At 29.8% G+C, this 20,619-nt stretch overlaps 1 protein-coding gene across 4 annotated transcripts in view; it reads right to left on the bottom strand.

Moving 5' to 3' along the window:
- dia (diaphanous related formin 1) overlaps positions 1-20,619 on the bottom strand; it is a 134,139-nt gene that overhangs the window by 8,247 nt on the left and 105,273 nt on the right. For all 4 annotated transcript variants that reach the window (XM_075363695.1, XM_075363697.1, XM_075363696.1 and 1 more), the window contains 6 exons: positions 19,113-19,481; positions 17,065-17,475; positions 12,870-12,956; positions 9,944-10,096; positions 8,006-8,669; positions 4,366-4,432 (listed from right to left, as the gene is read on the bottom strand). In XM_075363695.1, coding sequence (XP_075219810.1) covers positions 4,366-4,432; positions 8,006-8,669; positions 9,944-10,096; positions 12,870-12,956; positions 17,065-17,475; positions 19,113-19,481 — 1,751 coding nt within the window. The remainder of the gene's footprint in view (positions 1-4,365; positions 4,433-8,005; positions 8,670-9,943; positions 10,097-12,869; positions 12,957-17,064; positions 17,476-19,112; positions 19,482-20,619) is intronic.

The raw sequence follows: 20,619 nt of genomic DNA, 5'->3' as shown, positions 1-20,619 counted from the left end.
TGCAACCAGTTTATTATTGAAATCTGTTTGAACAAGAAAATTACAGCACATAAAGCCAGAAAATGAATGAACTTCCTGTCAGTAATATTTGGAGGCATAATTATTACTAAAGTTATCTGGCCATCAAATTCTCTGGATTTTAGCCTGTCATATTTACTTCTGAAAAGCTGTAAAAATACAGTTTATGAATTATTGCTCATGATTATAATAATGATATCCAAAATTAATAATAATAAAAAAATTATCAATCATACTTCATTATATGCGGCATTTATTTCCCAATAAAAACGCAAAACCATGAATCTTGAAAATGAAAGTAAATTATGATATATAATAGGCTTAACATTCACCCAAATAAAAAAATACTAATTAAAACACTTCTGAGCCTCTCATACATACACTCTAAGTACTTTAAACAATGTGATTCCCTAATTAAGCTGAGCAATCTCTCTTTTTTCTGTTTTGCTTCTGGAACCACAGTAAGGTATTACTTCAGAGGAAGAATAAGAATGATATGTATGACTGTAAAGTATAGTACTGTACAGTCACAGGTCAACCATTCCTGAGATGTGTGGTTAATCGAAGCCAAACCACCAAAGAACATCAGTATCCACGATCTAGTATTAAAATCCGTATAAAAGTAACTGCCTTTACTAGAATTTGAACCTTAGAACTCTCGACCTCAAAATCAACTAATTTGTAATGTCAAGTTCACTGCTCGACTGGTCCAGTGAGTTGAGCTGAGCAACCTGGTGAAAAGTTAGTTATCATCACTAACAGTTCTTATTAACAAGCAGAATGGTTTTGGTAGTTGAAAAAATTTACCATAGTTCAAAGGAATAGTCCCTAACAGACAAACTTGATAAGATAAAACTCAATAAAGTAAGAAGACAGCCAGAGAATGGTTAACTTGGAACTAGGAGAAAGAATGAGTACGGGAAAACAAATAAAGCATCAATCCATACTTATTTGATGTACACAATTCAATGAAGATAAAATATTGTACAAATGTCTGTACTTTTCATAGGTTGATTTTATTTTTATTTACAGAATAAAAAACCAGTTAAAAGTACATAATCAATCATTTAAGTTACATAAACAACATTATGTGATAAAGTCAACCATATAGCCTAATCTATATTTTATGTGGTAAGGAGTATACATGACATCACTGCAAATAACAATGAAAGAATTCAAAATGGTACTTCCAATTGTTTTTTTGTACAACACATAGGCTTAAAGCTGGAATATGATAAGCAAATTTTTTATAGTATGTGTGGAAAATGGCATGTCCAATCACAATTTGAATCCAAGAACTTTCTGAATTGAAGACAGAGATGCTACCACTCTTTATAAAAACAGAACCAGTTGCACATCTTAACTAGGTAAGAAAAGATTTTTTAAGTAAAAATCAGCTCTTATTATAAGGTATTTTTAATGCATTAATAACCACTTCAAAACTAAAAGATGGAAAAACCATGATGTAACAATTACTTTAATCTCATTATTACACATTTGCTTTGAGTATTGAGACTACAATTTAAGAACACTAATATCAATTATAAGCATTATAAAAATCATACATTTTGTCTAAACTTAAATTTCAACAATATAACTGACTTTCAGGATTAAAATTATTTAATAAATGAATTTTAGTCTATTACTTAAAAGTTTTCTAATCTAAACACACTTCTTTTTCACTGCTATTTATGATTATTCATTTATCTTTGACAAAGAATAATATAAACTTTTCTGTTCAGTGTAATGTTAGAAAAGAATATATTTTTACATTTAATGAATAAAATATTAAAACATACAACTGATCTAATCTATGAAAAAGTGCTTAACACAACAAACATCTAGTGTAAGATATTAACTAATTGGTAATTTATATTACAATCAAGAAGATGGAAAAAAAGAAACACAACAAAATCAAGATATGCAGCAAAACTAGTATTTAGAATTTTATTGTATATCACTGTAAAAACTGAGAAATCCAACATAAACAATGGAATCATTAAAAAAAAATATAGTCATCAATAATCACAAGTTGTGTGTCTGCAGTACAGTTAAACAGATAAGTTCTACACAATCTCACAGCTTACCTAAAGAGAGAGCCACTCAAACACGAATGCTGAAATAGATACATTAAAGTGTAACAAGAACAGTCAACAGATTACACTAATAAACATAGTTTTTGTCACATGGAAGTTTTAATGTATTCCTAATGTAACTTTTTAGGCTGAATTCAAAAATGCAATTAGAATTTTTCCATCATCCACAATTTTTATGTGACAACACATTTTTGAAGAATTGCTTTTGCAGAATTCTATGTATTTTTTGGAGATACCTTATATACATAAAAAAATATTTACAATGATTTCTAACAGAGGGTGCGGTACAAACAAAATATTATATGAAGGCAACTGCTGAATATGCATGATGATTAATTTGCTGTAGGTTCTGACATGACAGCATGGAGCAGTCTTCTGAGTCATACAATTAGCAAACCAGTATTGTTTAAATGTTTGCTGTGTATGCACATACTATGGTTTCATTCTGTTTTGTGACTTACAGTTTCTGTATCAAGTATTGTGCTACTGAATAAATATGCCAAGGAAGTGCATAAATGATTTGGATAATTGTCAGGTATGTGGGGATTTGATGTTTACAGACTTAAGATTAATGGAGTTTGACTCCACTAGTTAGGAAATATTATAAACTATATTTTAGCTGTAAAGTTGGGGATTGAGATAAGAAATGGGCCCCTCACATCTGCTATTCGTTATGTGTGAAACATCCACTAGACTGGGCAAGGGTTTAACTGGCAGATGAGGTTTCCCATACCGATGGTGTGGCATGAACCACAAGACCATTTATTTGATTGTTATTTTTGTATTACACTAATAAAAGGAAGAAGTAGTAATTCCAAACACACAGTGCAGTATCCAAATTTATTGTCTACTATAAGGCCAGTATCTTACAGTGAGGACTTACTTGTATCGCATCCTCCAACACATCAACTTTAGAAGGTGAATCGGACTATGTGTTAGCCACTGAAGTTTGACATGAGGAGCAAGATAATCCTACTTTTGAAGCAGAATTCACTTCCCGTGAACCTCAATTGATAACTCATGGTGAATTAAATGATCTTGTTTGGGATTTGAACTTGCCAAAGAAATAAGCCGAGCTTTTGGAATCTTCTACATAGACATTAAAATGTGTTTCTTTCATAATTGTCAATAAGAATCACGATTTATATTTTGAAGAAAATAGTTTAGCGTACTGTAATGATATTTATGCTGTCACGGATGCACCTCATCGTGAATGTAACTATACAAAATGGAGACCGTTCACTGATAATTTCTTTGAAAACTAATTTAGAGACCGTCCTTTTGCATGATAGCAATAAATCTCTTTGCAGCTTATGCAACACATGAATGAGACATATGACAATATGAAAATCCTGTTAGAAAAAATTCAGTTCAAACAAGTACTGCTGTGATTTAAAAGTTCACGTTATTAATGGGTTTGCAGCTTGATAACATTAAATTTTACTGCTTTTTATGCAAATAGGAGAACAAGGACAAGACAAATAATTATATCAGGAAGGAGTGACTAAAATGTGAACCACTTACACCTGGACAGAAGAATGTTGTACATCACAGACTAGTTATCTCAGAAATGATTCTTCTACCTCCATTCCATATGAAATTATTGCTTCTTAAAGATTTTGTTAAGGCAATTGATAAAAATAGTAATAGATTTCATTATTTGAAAGAAAGAAAATTTCCTTTTGTTAATGACAGTAAAATCCAGGAAGGAATTTTTGTAGTCCCCAAACAAGAACTTTGATTAGGAATGGACAATTAGAAGAACCATTAAGCAAAGTTGAAAAATCAGTGTGAAAGGTAATTTAAAAGCGTTGTACAAAGCATTTTAGGAAATCATATTAACTACTGTGACGTGGTGGGTGAATTGTTACAGCCACACAAACATGTGGAGCATAATATGTACCTAAAAATTCATTTCTTGAACTTACACTTTGGTTTCTTTCTCATCACCATCAGTGATGAGCATGGGAAATATTCCACCAGCAAACTTAAGTAACAGAAAACAGGTACCAGCAACAGTGGTATGCAAGAATGCTCGCATACTGTTAGACGCTAAAGAGGTATGTTCTAGACATCAAATACACAAGAAAAAAAGCAACTATCACACTTTAGATAAGTTGAATAGTGTCCTGTGTGCATGTAAATTCTTACATTTCTTTCACAGTTTAGAAATAGCAGAATTACACAAAAAGAATAAATTATTTATATTTAACATTCTGTAAAAGTAAGAATTATAAATAAATAACAATACCTAGTGAGTTCCCTTCCTACTAAACCGCTCCTTGAACGACTCCTATTCAACTGTGCTCGCCTTTCAGCTAAAAAAGAAAGTAATATTTATTAATGCTATTATAATAATTATACTGACTGTATATTTATAAGCCACAGATACTCACAGTATATAATAAATACCTATACCTGATGAATAATCAAACAAAAATCAAGTAACAAAAATATTCAGCTCTTAAAACACAACTGCTGGTAGTACTACTTCCAAGACAGAAATGAATAGCATAAAATGGAAAAATAATATTATACATATACAAATTTAAATTTAATTCATCTGCAAAGAAAACAGTCCTTGCATGAGCCAAAATTCAACAGCACTTGGTATACAATTATTCTTCAATTAAATGGGGAAAATAATCCCTCATTAAATTTTCTGTTACTTTTAAGAATACATGACTTTTAAGTAAATTTATAAGGAAGAATGCATGGATATGTTAAAATTCCTAATTTACAAAACAATATTCTACATAAATAATTGTTATCCATCACAAAACAAAGATGCTATAACTTATTTTTCTACCATATTTTCTTCTTTTTGCTTAACAACTTCACTGCCAGTGTCTTGAACATGGGAGTCAGTCAGAAGCTAACTTTCTTTTTTGTTGTTTATTTGTTTAAAAAGGATTCAAATGTTATTAATTACCATTTACCATTTGCATATATAAGGTAATTAAAATAAAAAAATAAGAAATCAAAAATATCACGCACCGGCGCAAGACCGGTACTGCGAAAGGAATTCTCTCTATCAGTGTCGGGTCTCGTGCCGGTGCGAGATCATGATTTTACAGACTTTAATTCACATAAATCGTTTATTATTTATATTTTTGTAATCATTTTCAAAACAATAATTATTTATTAATCAACAATCTTCCAAAATCATTTTAAATTTAAATGAAACTCGTAAAAAAGTAAAATTAGCTGACTTATTCTAATAAATTGTGTTCGATGTGGTATGTATCAAAGCACTCTGGACAAAGGCTTTTCAACACAGGTTGCACATTGGTAGGACGTGTCTGTGCGTTTTTTGTTCTTGTGACACTGACGACACATTTTTCACTGTATCCTGCCTCTTGCATTTGTCTTGGTAATTTTACGAATGTAATGGCGTGACCCAACTGATCTTGATGAGGCGCCTACTTCTGGTTCTGATTTTACTGGCAGCAAAGCATTTATTATGTTTAAACGATAGTCGTATAAGGTCATCTTTCTTTGACCTGAGTATTGGTTATAGATTTTATAAGAGTTTATAATAAGGAGTTGTAGCATGTGAATCGCAATTTTCAAATACCATCTAAGGGTTTTCCTCTCACAGGGGTAAAATGCAAGAAGTTGATCCTGCCTGTCAACTACAGACATAAACTCGTTGTATTTCACTACAGCTTGAGGTTTCTCTTTTGTCTGGCCACGTTTATTTACCACAGGTACCATTTTATTTTCATACTGGTTTGTAATGTACATTACGGGGCGTTTGTCTTGCCATTTACCTATGTGAACCCCTTCTCGAAACAATGACACGTTTTCACCTTTTTTAGCTTCTTTGCGGTCACTTCAATGGGATTATCCTTCAAAGTTTTACGCAATGTACCTGTACAATAGGTGTCATTTTCCAGAAGTCGTTTAGCCAAGCCAAAACTGTTGTAAAAATTATCCATATAAAGTTCATGGCCGCTTCCCAACTTTCCTTCCATCAGATGCATCACTACTTCTTCCGCATGACCTTTTCCAGATACATCAATATCTCTGCCACCAGTATATACACGAAATCTCAATATTAGTCCATCAGGTTGGGTGAGCATGTATAACTTCACACCGTATTTGTGGCGTTTATTTTTGATATATTGTTTAAATGCAAGTCGTCCCCTCCAAAGCACCATGCTCTCATCTAATGATAATTCTTTACATGGGTAATAACAATCTTCCATCTTTTTATTAAAGTAATCAATCATGTTTCGGATTTTGTAAAGCGGGTCTTCGCTTTCTGATTCCGAAGTGAAGTGCAAGCACTTTGGTATTAATAGAAACCTATTTCGAGACATTTGCTGCCTAAAGATTGGAATTTTAATAAGTCTATCAGTTTTCCAATAATCTTGGAGCCTGTTGAGGTTAATAGTACCCATATGAAGCAGTAAACCAAAAAAAACTTTCAATTCTGGGATACTTAGCTCTTTCCAGTCTTTTATTCTGCCTTTTACAGATTCATTTACTGATTTTAATCTTTCAGCTTGAGCATTTGTTTCTGTACAAATCATAGAAAGTAATTCTTGGTCGAAAAAGAAATCAAAATAATTAATTGGTTCATGTCCGTTGACCACACTCATCCAGTTCGATGTAGATCCGCTAGTAGATGGTTCATTTGGCTTCGCATGTGAAGGAGTAGGCCGTAACTCATATTTACTAGTGAGAATTTCTCGAACGTCAAGCCCTGATTACGGTCTTCGTCTGACGAATACTCCTCAGAATCACTACCCGGCTGATAGTCATCTTCTTCGTCACAATTTCCAAATAATTCCTCTTCAATATCACTATCTTGTACGTAATCCGGTTCGACCAACCTTTGTTTTTTGGCACGTGGCGGACCCTTTCTCGTACTCATTGCAGGAGCAATAAAAAAAAAAAATTATAAAAGAAAACTAAAAACAATAGTTCGCCAATGAAGTTACAACGTTCAAGCGCATTGCAGACACGTTAGCATGTTACTTCGTGCGATGCTGGCACCGTACTGGCTCATAAAAGTTGGCATCTCGCGCCGGCGTGAGACCGGCCCCTCACCATACACCCCGCGTCTCACGCCAGCGCGAGACCGGCAGCTAACTTGTTAATATCGCCATATAAGCTTGATGCTTGTACGTGGGATATGAAAATTGGATTTTGTAGCGTATGAAAAATGCCATGCCTGACTGGGATTCGAACCCAGGACCTCTGGATGAAAGCCTGAGACACTACCACTCGTGCCATAGAGGCTGGAGACAAACAATCAATCTCATACAATTGAAACAAACAAGACAAACAATTTCATAATATCCATTGTTTGACAACACTTTTTATTTTAAAAATGCACTTTTAGACTTCTTTAACTATCTCTCTACTTTGTCATTGGAAAGTTGCAATTTAATAATATATGTTCATATTGAATATATTTTTAATTTATGAATTTATATTTCCTTATATAACTGGAAGAATTTTCAGTTTAAAAATCTTTTTCATTTTTTCAATACAATATAATAAACCTCATACGGTATACATTTAAAACATAGATTTTTTCAATGACTAATAATGATTAATAAAACCTAAAATTAAAACTCTACAATTAAAAAAACTTTAACTGTAATTGTATTATTTATTACAATTTTGCAATTTGCATTACGCTAATGCAAACTGATATTCCATTAACATAATTAGATTTTAGAATAAATTTTCAATTTCTCTATTACTACTTTTTATATTATCTACATTCAAAAAAGCATAAAATTTAAAGAAATTTATGGTAGTTAAGAAAAAAAATACATACTGTAAAATTAGCACATGAATACAAATATATAATTTAATTAACAATATATAACACAAGATAATATGTTTAACAATAGTTTTAAAAAAATGCTTACCTCCATCAACTCGCGGTCGCTGCCGTTTTCTTCGTTGGTCTCTAGTAAACGCTGAACCTGTTTGTAAAGCTTCAAGAAGGCTGTCCATTACACCTTCTTGCGTCTGATCGGCAGTCATATCAACAAGAGCTTTCTTTCTGGCTGCACGTTCAGCACGCTCTTGTTCGGCTTTTTCTCGGGCTTCACGAGCACGTCTTGATTTTTCTTCTGTTTCCCTAGCTAAAACATTATCTTTATGTGACTGATAAAAGGCATCTTTAAAACTTTTTATATCTGTAAAGAATTCTTCTAATGTATATTTTTGTTTATCGAAGGAATAAAACTCAGACAGTTCAGTATATAAAGTTTCCATGTTTTTGAACATGTTCTGTAGAAGTCCACACTGCTGTCTAGCATCCACGGCAAATTTTCCCATCACTTCTGCAAATAAATCATCCTCAGATTGTGGTTGTCTACTATTACTCAAATCAGTTTCAAGATTTCGTACATTACTTTCCATCATTCTTAGAGCTTTTTGAATTGCTTCAGTTGAAACACGAGCTGCTCGATCTACATGAACTAGCTCATCAGCAAAGGCCAATAATTCTGGAAATTTCCGTTCGATGGTGTCTACTAGATAATGAAGTAATGTAGTTTTATTCTCAATATCTTTCGTACCAGACAACTGTAACAAAAACAAGAAGTATTTTTTATAGGGTAAATATATTAACTACAATGCAAATATTAAATAAAAACATATTACTATTACAATAAAGGTATCTAAAATCTTTAAAAATACATAAAGAATATAACAAAAAAGAATTGTCTAAGTAAAAAATTAAATAGTGTATATTCAATAGAGTGCCTTCAATGGATAACTGAGCTGCGTAGTTTCCAAAGAATATAGTTAACATTTTGAGAACAGATTTGAAACAGTACCTAGTTAACTTTAAGACTATTTTAAATATATGATTAGTATATAGTATATTAGTATTTTCATAGATAAATAATACTTAATAAAATATCCTGCGACTTATTTTCAATAAATTAGTACTTCACTAAAAAAATTTAATTAAATACTTCCTTATTCCATTTTCAGTAGATCCACCTTAATCAGGGGCACAATCTCCAGATAATTATTAAAAACTAAAAATACAGTAGGGAATAGTGTTTCCCTTATGTCAAATAAATAAAAATAATAATAATATTACTGTTCAAGATAAATGATTAACACTTGATTACATTATACATTGTACATAACAAAAACAGTCTTTAATTAAAATTATAATTTTTAAATTGAATTTATTCATTTATAATAATTTAAGTATTAATTTAATTTAGTTTAAATTTCAATAAGTATTAATGTAAAGCATTTCCAATTAATCAATTTTATATTTATATTTACTATTAAAATATTCTATCAATATTTCCAAATGAATATTTTCCTCGTTTTATATAATTTGCACAGTTGAAATAAATGTAATATCATTTCATAGCTCCTTTATGACTTCTACAAATCATATAAAACAAGAAAACTATAAATTTGAAAAAATGGAAAGCGATCTGAAAATAATAGATTGAAAACTGGAAACATTTCACATTACAGTTTTTAACTTAAAGAAAAAATTAAATTAAAATATGATATCTTAATTAGGTCTACTGCTGCCATCTACAAAAATAAAGGTAGTCATTTATGTTTAACAGCAACATTCTTTCTAATCCATCATTTTAAAATATCTGAGTAAAGAAACATTTTCTTTCATTTCTTTTATTTTTAAAGCTCATCTGGAGATGAAAGTAAATCCTCTAAAATATTTTAAGACAATTAATTATATTTAGATTCTAACGACTTTCTTAAGGTTATTTTTCGTTTTATTTTAATATACTGATATCTTCATTGACAAAACAAAATAAAATTTATACTATAAACACAAATCTTTTAATAGGCTAAAATTGTACCTTAGGAAGAAAACTAATTTCAAATCCAAACGCTTGTCCATTCCTGGAACCACTATTCATGTAATTTCCCATCAGAAGTATTAATTCTAATATCCTTAAGAATTTTTTGCTTTGTTTAACTTCCTCACAGGCAGCTGCACCAGCCACAATATCCTAAAATAATATAAAAAATCCACAATCACAAAATCAAATGTAGATAATTGAATCAAATCACGTTCTCCAGAGCTCTAATGTGTACAAATTAAATTCATTAAAGTAAAATATTAAAATGCAATTCCTGACTGGTTTCTCCCTATTCAACAGAAAGAGCATTAATCAACATCCAGTGATTTAATAAACACTTATAATGAATCTGTTTGGTATTCTCATAATATTAAATAACCCATAATTCAACTATTTGCAAAGAATCTCACTTCAATCAATACCTTTTGGTATAAAAAAGTATACTACAGATTGAAGTTTAAATTGGAAATAATTTTTATTACCTTACCCATTTTATCTGCTTAGTATACAGATAAGAATAGTTAATGCTAGTATAAAACTGTTCTACTTCAACTGATTATATAATAAATGCCAATGATAGAATGACAATTTACTTATTTCACCGAAACTGTCGATTAGTTCAGATGAGCCTCATGCAGAAAAAATTTGATTTTCCAAATAATACAACTCATGACATCAAGTCCCAAGTAACAAAATTTTCATTTACATTTGCTTACTAAAGTGAGTTATTAAGCATATTTACCATAACAAGAAGTTTAGGGCACGTGAGATACATTTGCCATGTTAACATAAATACATTATTGATAACTCGCAATATTTTTCTCCACTTTCTTTTAGTTATATTTGTTATAATATACTGTTTAATTATCCTTTTTTAAAAATTAATCTATCTAATCTACATTAAAAAAATGTATTCAAGATTAAAAGCACCATTATTCACAAGAATGGCTCATGAAATAATGCTTTATTCCAAAATTTAGAAATTCAGATTAAAACTATTTGGATCACCATTCACTCTTTCTTATTTGAAATATATTGATTAATCAAGAAAAAAAAAATTATTTAAGTTTTCATGTCTTATTTTCAATGGCTTAATGATTATTTTAATATTTATGAGTAATTACAGTCTGGCACATGTATTGTACATGGGTTGTACAGAAAAAACTCTTATAGACTATTAACATGTTTGTTGCCATAAATTTGTTAGTACACACATATTCCTGTACTGAATTTTTATATTTTTTAGTTTAGAAAACCCCATAAATATACTTATATATTCTTTTTGGTAACTGAGAAAATACATATCCTCATCTAGTGTGATATCCCATGGTGCGTAAAATTATATTATATATTAATTGTGCAGTGGCTACTAGTCACTGAGCAATAACCACACTTGTGTTCTCTTTCCTCCCAGTTTTCTTTTTAAAAAAAGAAAAGAGTTTTATATGTGTAAATATTTTATGTATACCTATATTCCGTTATGAAATTTTTTCTCATGAAATATAACTAGTATACAACTCACAAAAACTGAACACTTTGCTGCTGCATGTCTGTATAAGTATTTGAAAATCAGTGTTGTATTGTAATAGAAGTACATTTGAATTATTAATTATAACAAATTTTTTTTTTCTATTTTACTAAGTATTTTTTCTCTACTAACAGAATGTAATAAAGTACCATTTTTCATTAAATAATAATTATTATTTATTTACATACATTTTTTTTAATTAAATCTTCACTGAAAATTTACAGCAAATAAAGAACTACAAAAAACGATATTTATTTTATAAAAATAGTATTACAATTTAAGTCAGAAAGGTCATCTCAGTGGATCAAGGAGAGTTACATCCTATATGATTAAATAAGCAAATCGTATCAACAAAATTTTTATTTTTTGAGCTATTTTATTTTTTTTAAATAATTCAAATCATTCATGAAAATTTCATGCGGTACAGATTGTGAAATTCCAGATAATACTAAGGAGAGGGCAGAGATTATGAAATGTCAGTCCATACTAAGTTTCTACTGAGCTACAAATTGAGACATCATTTAACAAGATGGTCTTCCGCTTCCAGCTTCATCACGCATGTTTTCTCTCTTCATTAAACATGTGAATCCCTCTCCTGATCACATTACTACAAATCACATTTTCAATACATACTTCACAAATTTGTCAATGAATTTTGCTACATTGCGCATTCCTAACATCAAACAAATAAATGACAGGCTTGATTTCACAATTGGAAATCAGTCCATTTGATTTAGTTTATTTAACACCGAGTAACAACTATATGCATAAACAACTTCTATTAATAGCACCTACAACTCGCCTATGAACATTTTAAGACAATACACATGCACAATTAATAATAACTTAACTTTTCTACTAGCAATTAAGTAAGTAATCACATTACATTTACATATATGTACTCTCTTTCTTACATATGCACATTTATGTATTCATACATTCCGTTACCCAGTTACTGAATGTACATAAAAAGAATTCAAAATAAAACATCCACAAGAGTTGATAAATTAAATATAAATTCAATAATAATAATAATCACTATTTATTATACATAATTTTTTAATAAAATGTCAACCGTATTATAATTTACTTTCATTGTACATACTAGAAAATATGGAAACTAGTTGTCTTAAAAACAATTGAATAAAATTTACATTTAGAAGTAACGATGCTCATTAATGAACCAAAATTCAAAACAAAATTCATTATCTACAAAATAAAAAATATTTCAGAATATTTAAGTAACACTAATGCCACTTGTCACCACTAACTTATATATAACAAGAGGCAATTTGATTTTAAAATTTAAAGATGATCATGAGAAGAAAAAGACAAAAATCTAGCAATCAGTAAGATTTACCAAGAAAAAATTAACACATAATATTAACTACTCACAGGTTTAATATCCTGCACTAATTCAGGATGGTGTTGGCGGAATTTCATCGATTTCAGTCTTGGCATAAGCCTTTTGATTTCAGCAATCTGCACAAAACAAGAAAAATAGTTAAGAAATTTGGAAAAATCTATAAAATAAACATCATGATCACTATTAATATTATTATTTTGTCTTTAATTCCCACTTTACGTAAGTTTCTGGGGCATAACCATGATTTTTACAGAATATTAATCTGTCTAGAGGATGATCATTATTATGAACTATATAAAAAAAGAAGAGTACACATAGAATAAATACTGTGGTGCTATCAGTTATATATTTTTGGTTATAATTTAAGCCACTGACTTCCATATTGTCATCTACACCTTAGTACTATTACTTAATTAAACATATACCACTTCAAGTTTTTTCCTACCAGGCAGAAACAGCATTTGAACAACAATATTAATTTATTTTGTTATCTTTTCATGTTACTATACATAATTCAAAAGTAAAACTATCTTTCACTCGTACAATATGAAGGTGAACTAAAGAAGAAAATTTTTCATTATTAATACATAAACATTACATCGCAACAATGAATGAGTGCAATAGTCTACTTGCTATGCTTTTGGAACAAGGAAGAGGTGTAACTGAATAGTGGTAGCACTATGACACCACTAGCTAAGTGTTCCACAGTCTTCTCAACTTTAGATTCAAGCATAATCCTACTATTCCCCTTCCATTGCCACCAATAACCTTCTTAAAAACTACTACTTTATTGCCTTCTTTGCACAGTAACTCTTTTCAATAGCTTTACTATACTACACTAATGCAGTAATCATTTTGAATGTCATTACAAAAGTAAATGAAATATTATTTCATTGAAATTACTCAGATATTTTATTAAAACAACTATTAATTTAATATTTTATGTTTTGTAATCCAAAAACATCTATTACCTTCTATACCTAAAAAGACAGTATAAAAGCAATGTAGTATAGATGTTTTGTCACATTAAAAGCAAAGCAATATAACATATCTGTTCTGCAGTCCATCAACCTAAGTTAAAATCATGAATAATTTAACCAAGAACACAGGCACTCTCAAGAATAAGCATTCCACAGCACAGTAAGGAAAGTGTGGATTGAAGTGTTTCCCACCACCTTCTCTGCACTGAAATGAATACACCATTGTATGTAAGCACATTTTTTTCCTAGCTTAGGGAGTTAAAGAATAATTTAATGATTTTTTTATTCTTATTTTCTATATAATTTTTATTTCAAAATATAATTTATTTATTAATACCTTATTTTGTAAGTCGTGAGGATTATAGGTTGCCAAATTTAAAAGTGTACAGTTATACATATATAACCTGATTATTCATTTTTGATATTAAGAGAAATTAAAAAAAAAAAAAAACAACAGTTTTTACATTGTCTCAACAGAAACTAAACTGCATACATGTGAAATGCATGGTCACTGTTGCAGACCCGAGCAACATAATACAATTAGCTTCACACCCAGACTACCGACATGTCAAAAACAAAAAAAACATTAGTATAATACTCGCCTGCTCAGTTAGAGCCAATTTAGTTATATGATTTTCCAGTAAATCACACACTTAGCTTGATCACACAGTGTATATAATGAATCCGGAATTTATTTTTAAATATCTTAACTATTTCACCAGCTGCATTCAAGATTTTTACTAATATCAAACTTAGTTCCCACCAAAATACTATCAACAATTTTGTATTAAATAATAATACTTTACATTACATACTCATGGGTATAAAATTTAAAACACTAAACCCAGAAAAACAAAACATGAAAACAAAAGATTTAAATTAACAATAGCTATAGGAATAATTCAGAAAAGAGATTCTAACAATGACTTCATTCTCATGAGTAGTTAATGCGTACATTTATAATACTATTTTGAGCTTGTTTATGCTACTATCACATCTCTGAAATAAATATGAACTATGTTGTCAGTATAACTGTAACAATGATTTAAACTTTATTTAAAAACTAAACCTCTTGTTAATCAACCCCACATATAGATGAAATTTGACTTATATGTCAGGTTAACTTATACACCAATTTTTATGAAAAATAATCTCATCTTTCTGCTACAGAATGAATGAAGAGAATTAAAAATAATCATTTAACACAGTTAATAGATCACAATTCATTTTAAATTCAACCTTTAAATACTATACACAAGTGATGCCAAATTTTTTATACATGTTTATTTTATTCACATAATGCTGAAATTTAATTAACTGTTAAATAATGTTACTTTACAGAAGAAAGTTGCACATCAACAATGAAAAAAAATTTTTTAATTTTTAAAAATTGACTTCTTTTGTTACTTTTGTTATTGAAAAAATATTGAATTTAAAAAAAAAACAAAAATATTAATTACTAGAGATCAGATTATGTGCAACATAAACCACTTGAAATATACATGAAGAATGCTTAAAATATGCATGAAAAATGTAAAAAATATGCAACTTTAAATAATAAAAAAATAGTAATTTTTAGTTTTTTTTTTTATTTCAAAATCAGCATACTATTAGTAAGTAGTTAAATAACATATCAATAAATTCGATAATTAACAATTACTTAACATTTTGTTACTTTTGTAAACTTAAACAATCAGGTACTGTTCTAAATGTTCGGTAAAGATTGTGTCTTCGATGACTCAAAATATCTTTATAAGCGGAAAAGGATTGTTCCACATCCACTGAGGTAACTGGGCGGTATTTGAATTTGGGTGCTATGTTAGCACTTATTGTTTCTGGTGAAACAATCACCTGTCCCATTAATTAAACTATCAAATTTGACACAAAGAGTCAAAGCCTGGGTTATTGTTCAAAAGTTTTCAAATTTTTCTTTAAGTTTACATGGGATTACCTCTGGCAATGCGGAGTTCATTTGGTGATTTTATTCATTAACTGAGTAGATTCAGTCAATGCCAAACCTTGAGTTTCAAGCTTTTTAATACTCACAGGTATGTGGGGAAAATGAGTGCTAATCACAGCTATGAATCGTTAAATGCTTCCTTGGACTGACAAACTGCCATAGCCTCTGCACTATCAAAGTCGTTTACACCTTTGATGGCCTCGAAGTGTTCTTGTACAACAATACAGCTTCAATCCACGTTCCCCATTGAGTTACCACTGGTTCAGGAGGTAAAGGCACATTTGGCAGTTTTTCTTTATAGGCCTTATTGCGAGCAAATGCCTTAAGAAACACTTTCTTTGTTGATGAAATCAGTTTATTTCATTCCCAAACGTGGATCATACTTCTTCAGTGAATCGATGTACTCTGTGAGCAAAGCACATTACTAGTCAAATTGGGATAAAATACTTGGAGGGCTTTGGCTGCCTTGATCATATAGGGAGCAGCATCTGAGAGAAATATAAACACTCTTTCATCTGCAGAAGATTTAGGAAATATTTTTTTAATACGTTCATTCACAAATCTGACGATCGTAGAATGATTTGTCTTTTCAAGGTCTTTGTAGGCCACCAGATAGGAAGAAGAAGATTCTACTTTTAATGCACTGACAATTAAATTCACAATGTAAGGGCCACAACTATCTAATAAATAAAAAACTAAACTAATGCAACGAGTGCGTCAACAGTAACTTGCATAATTTAACTGTCTAGTGGGAGGAGTGCTGCAGTAGGCATGCGTGACGCAGAACGGTATCGTCCGTCTTTATCTCACGTGAGTCTGTGTTTTATTTGGCCTCATTACATTATTATCCTACCAAAACCATAGACGCACAGCTGCTAAGTGCGCTCTAAGAGCCGTGCAGCTAATAGGTTTGGCTGGCTACAACATAAGATTTCATTTGTTAACCAGGTACCCTACCAAAAAATATTGTAAATATAGCGAAAATATGCAATATCCAGTGAGAATGGGCTTAATATACAAATTCATACGCAAATGCACATAATCCGTTAATTACACTATTTCACAGCCTAAATAAAAAAATATTTAGAAAGGACTAGTAGATGGTCTTTAACTACTACAGTTGGTTGACCAATTAGATTTATTCAAGATACTGTATATATTCAAGACACTGTGAGCATTAATGAACAAAATCATCTGGTAATATTTGAATAAAACTATAAATCATTTTTCTTGACTCTAAAAATGACTCTCACTAGATAACATCTAATTATTAGTTATACTTACAGTTACAGCAAACTGTTCGGCTTCAGTTAACTGATCATAAGGGACATCAAGTTCTGTGAGACGCTTAAGCTGATCAGGTGGAGGTAAGTAATTTATTAGTTGTTCCAATATACTATCAGTAAGCACATTAAAATCACACCGTAAAATGCACTTTTTTACATCCTGATAGCTTAAATGTTTTAAACTCCCTCCTAATAAGATTGATAGATTTTGTGCTGCTTTACTGTCAAGAACTCTTAAAGCTTTAACTTTCTTCAAAGTTCCACCTTTATCTATGACATCATCCACTCTTTTTGCTGCCGGTTTAGATGAGAATTTTGCGACAAGCCCGTTAAGTATATCGGGTGAGGCTAACTTTTCTTCTTGTACTTTAAGCCAAAATGATTTCTCAGATAACTTCTGAGGTCCAATCTGCAAAAGCAAAAAATAAAGAACATAAATTTGCTTTAATGAAGTACATTAATAATTTATCCCCACATTTAAGTCATTAAAGTTAAATTACTAACACACATAACATATTTTATTAATAAATATTAAATTACAGCGAAGCAATGATTAAAGATTTTTGTTATCTGTAATCTGAAAAGGCTAGACAAATAAAATAAGATGCAGCAGTATTGAAAATATTAAATATTATGTAACATACTATTTATATAATATATATTTCCTTATTGAGACAGAAAATAAAAAAAGTTACAGTCTGATCAATCAGGTAAAAAATTTGATCACAATATCAGATAGTTTAATGCTAGATAGTCAAATTTATACACTCATCAACTGAAGTGTCCCATGGTGTTAAATATTTATGTAAATATTTATATTTATGTAAATTAACAATTATTATAACCTATTACAGATAATTTAAAATAAATTATATTTGAATCAAAGGAAATTCTTGAGGAAACCAATAAGAAAATGAAAATAATAAATTAAATTAACAAACAAAGAGATTTAAATACTGATTTGTAAAATTTTTTAAAATAAGTTAATAAGTTCTTTGTCTGTCTTAGCAGTGATAATTGACAAATAAAAATCTGGAAAAAATCAATACAGTTCTTAATTATGTTGTCTCCCAACGTAAAATAATTTAATTTTTTATTTCTTTCTGTTACAAAATTAAAACAACAAAGGTAAATGTGTATTTAAGCACGGAAAAGCTGAAAAAGACTATATTTTGGATTATTTTATTTATAGTAAAAAGTTGTAACATGACAATAGTTTGATTTTCATGACCTTTTTGATAATTGAAATAATAACATTTATATCGCAGATATATATCATATTTAACTGCTTATAAGCAAAACAAAAATAACTACATTGTGTTATGAAAATATGTGCTGAAAGTTGAGAGGAGATTCTCTATAAAAACAATTTTAATCTCTTCGATTAGTTTTCAAAATCAAGGAAAATGAATATAACAATTAGGTTAGTACACAGTCAAAAATATAATGACAGATTGGATACTAACAATAAACTGAAACTTTTTGTGAGTTAATCAAAGTCCATTCTACTTAGACCACACAAATATTTCATGACTAAGCTAATAGGTTGAACAACATGTTGACATATTATATTCTACAGCTTTCTGCAGAAGCAGGTACATGTTTTATGATTATTTTATTTATTATTTTGTATAACTTTGAGCGTATGTTTAAATTTAATTCAATCTAGTTTTATATTATTGTAGATTTACTCAAAATTAAATAAATATAATGTTAAATCTCTTAATACTAAAACTTACAGAAACTGCCAACTTTTTCCACAACACTATTTTGCTATTTTTTCTTGTTTGTTTAAATTAATAAAGTCAACATACATGGTAGTGTTTACTAAAGAAAAATGGAATAGACATAAGATAGAAATTACATATGCCCACGCAGTAACTTTTTCTTTTTATTGAATTAAGCACGGGTAAAAACTTATAACAATAAAGACCATATCAAGTATAAAACTTCCAGAGTGAAAAATTATAAGTTAAACTAAAAGTTTATTTATTCATTAAATTAGATTACTGTACATTTAATCATGATCATATTTAATATGATTACCGTCTTCCAGTTTGCACGTTTTAATCCCTCCACTTCCCATTTCTTCTTTGGTTTTAATCCATGAGGTAAAACATCTGGTGGTTTTGGTGGCATTGGAACCCCGCCAAAACCTCCTCCTGGTGGAGGTGGGGGCATTCGAAAACCACCACCCATCATCCCAGGAGGAGGAGGTGGAGGTGGTGGTCCGCCTCCACCAGGCATCGGTGGTGGTGGAGGTGGAGGAGGACCCATTCCAGGCATTGGCGGTGGTGGAGGAGGCATTGGACCACCACCACCCATAACAGGCATTGGAGGTGGTGGTGGAGGTGGCATACCTCCTCCCATGCCAGGCATAATTGGCGGAGGAGGAGGCAAAGAACTTGAAGATACCTAAAAAACAAATTAAATTACAATTAGCGTGACCGAAATGACATGATAAAATAATAAAAAGTTTACTGTACATTAAAATATGGTTCCTAACCTTTTAAAAATACTGTCTTAACTTTCATAATTGAAATTATAGAATAAAAAGCATTTATTGTAATTAATATAAATGTTTAGCTTTATCAAAAGAGTATTTAACCAGGATTTTAAAAATAATTTCTCTATTTTTCTAAATATCTCAACGAAGTCTCCCCACAAACATTTTACTATTTAAGTCCATCTTCACTATTACTTGTATGTTTTCTAAAACCTATAACTTTTGAAATGAAATCAATTTTTTATAGATTTTATAATTATGTTAAAAAATATTTTACACACAACTACAAAAAGAAAAAAACAATATTACATGAAAGTTTAATAACAGTAATATCCATTTACTGGGTATTAACCCTGTAAATTCATTTTATTTTGTCATTAACTGGGTATTATATACACTCTTACGATTACACCTGAAAAATGTAATAAAACAGTATGTTTGTAGTAATGGGTTAGCTTTAATATTTTGTTAGTTCATTTAAAATATTTCAAATATGTAAAAACTTGCTAAGGACATGGCTCATTTTCCTGAGCACATGTAAGTAAAACATTTAGTAAAAATTAGATATCACATCACTAAACTCTCTTGAAAAAGATAAAGAGTAACAAAAATATTCAAAACATGAATTACAGGTCAACATTAAGGGTATAAAAAATATAAGTTGATAAAAGCTGGTTAAAATATGTTAATGATATGCTTTACATTTCAAGCCCTACCTTCTTTGCATAATGCACCAAGTAGTACTACTTGTATTACATGAAATGTATGCTGACCTGATTACTTCACACTAAGCAATTTACTACTGCACTTTAGCATATTTGTACTGTGATATCAAAAATAAGTAAGAACCAATTATTTTTACTTCTATAATATTCAAAACTGATCACCAGATTTTCCTATGAAAAAACTTCCATATATACAGCTATGGTTTGGGAAAATGTACTCTGAATATAATGTGCTTTGAAATCAGCCATTGTTCATTATTTTATGAAGAAAAAAAATCACATAAATAAATAAAAAAATAAGTAAAAAAAAATTTTAAACACC

The sequence above is a fragment of the Lycorma delicatula genome, chromosome 4 (assembly GCF_047948215.1).
Source record: "Lycorma delicatula isolate Av1 chromosome 4, ASM4794821v1, whole genome shotgun sequence".
Taxonomy (NCBI): Eukaryota; Metazoa; Arthropoda; class Insecta; order Hemiptera; family Fulgoridae; genus Lycorma; species Lycorma delicatula.
The sequence above is the reverse complement of the archived record's forward strand: the minus strand, read 5'-3'. Positions and strand labels throughout refer to the sequence as shown.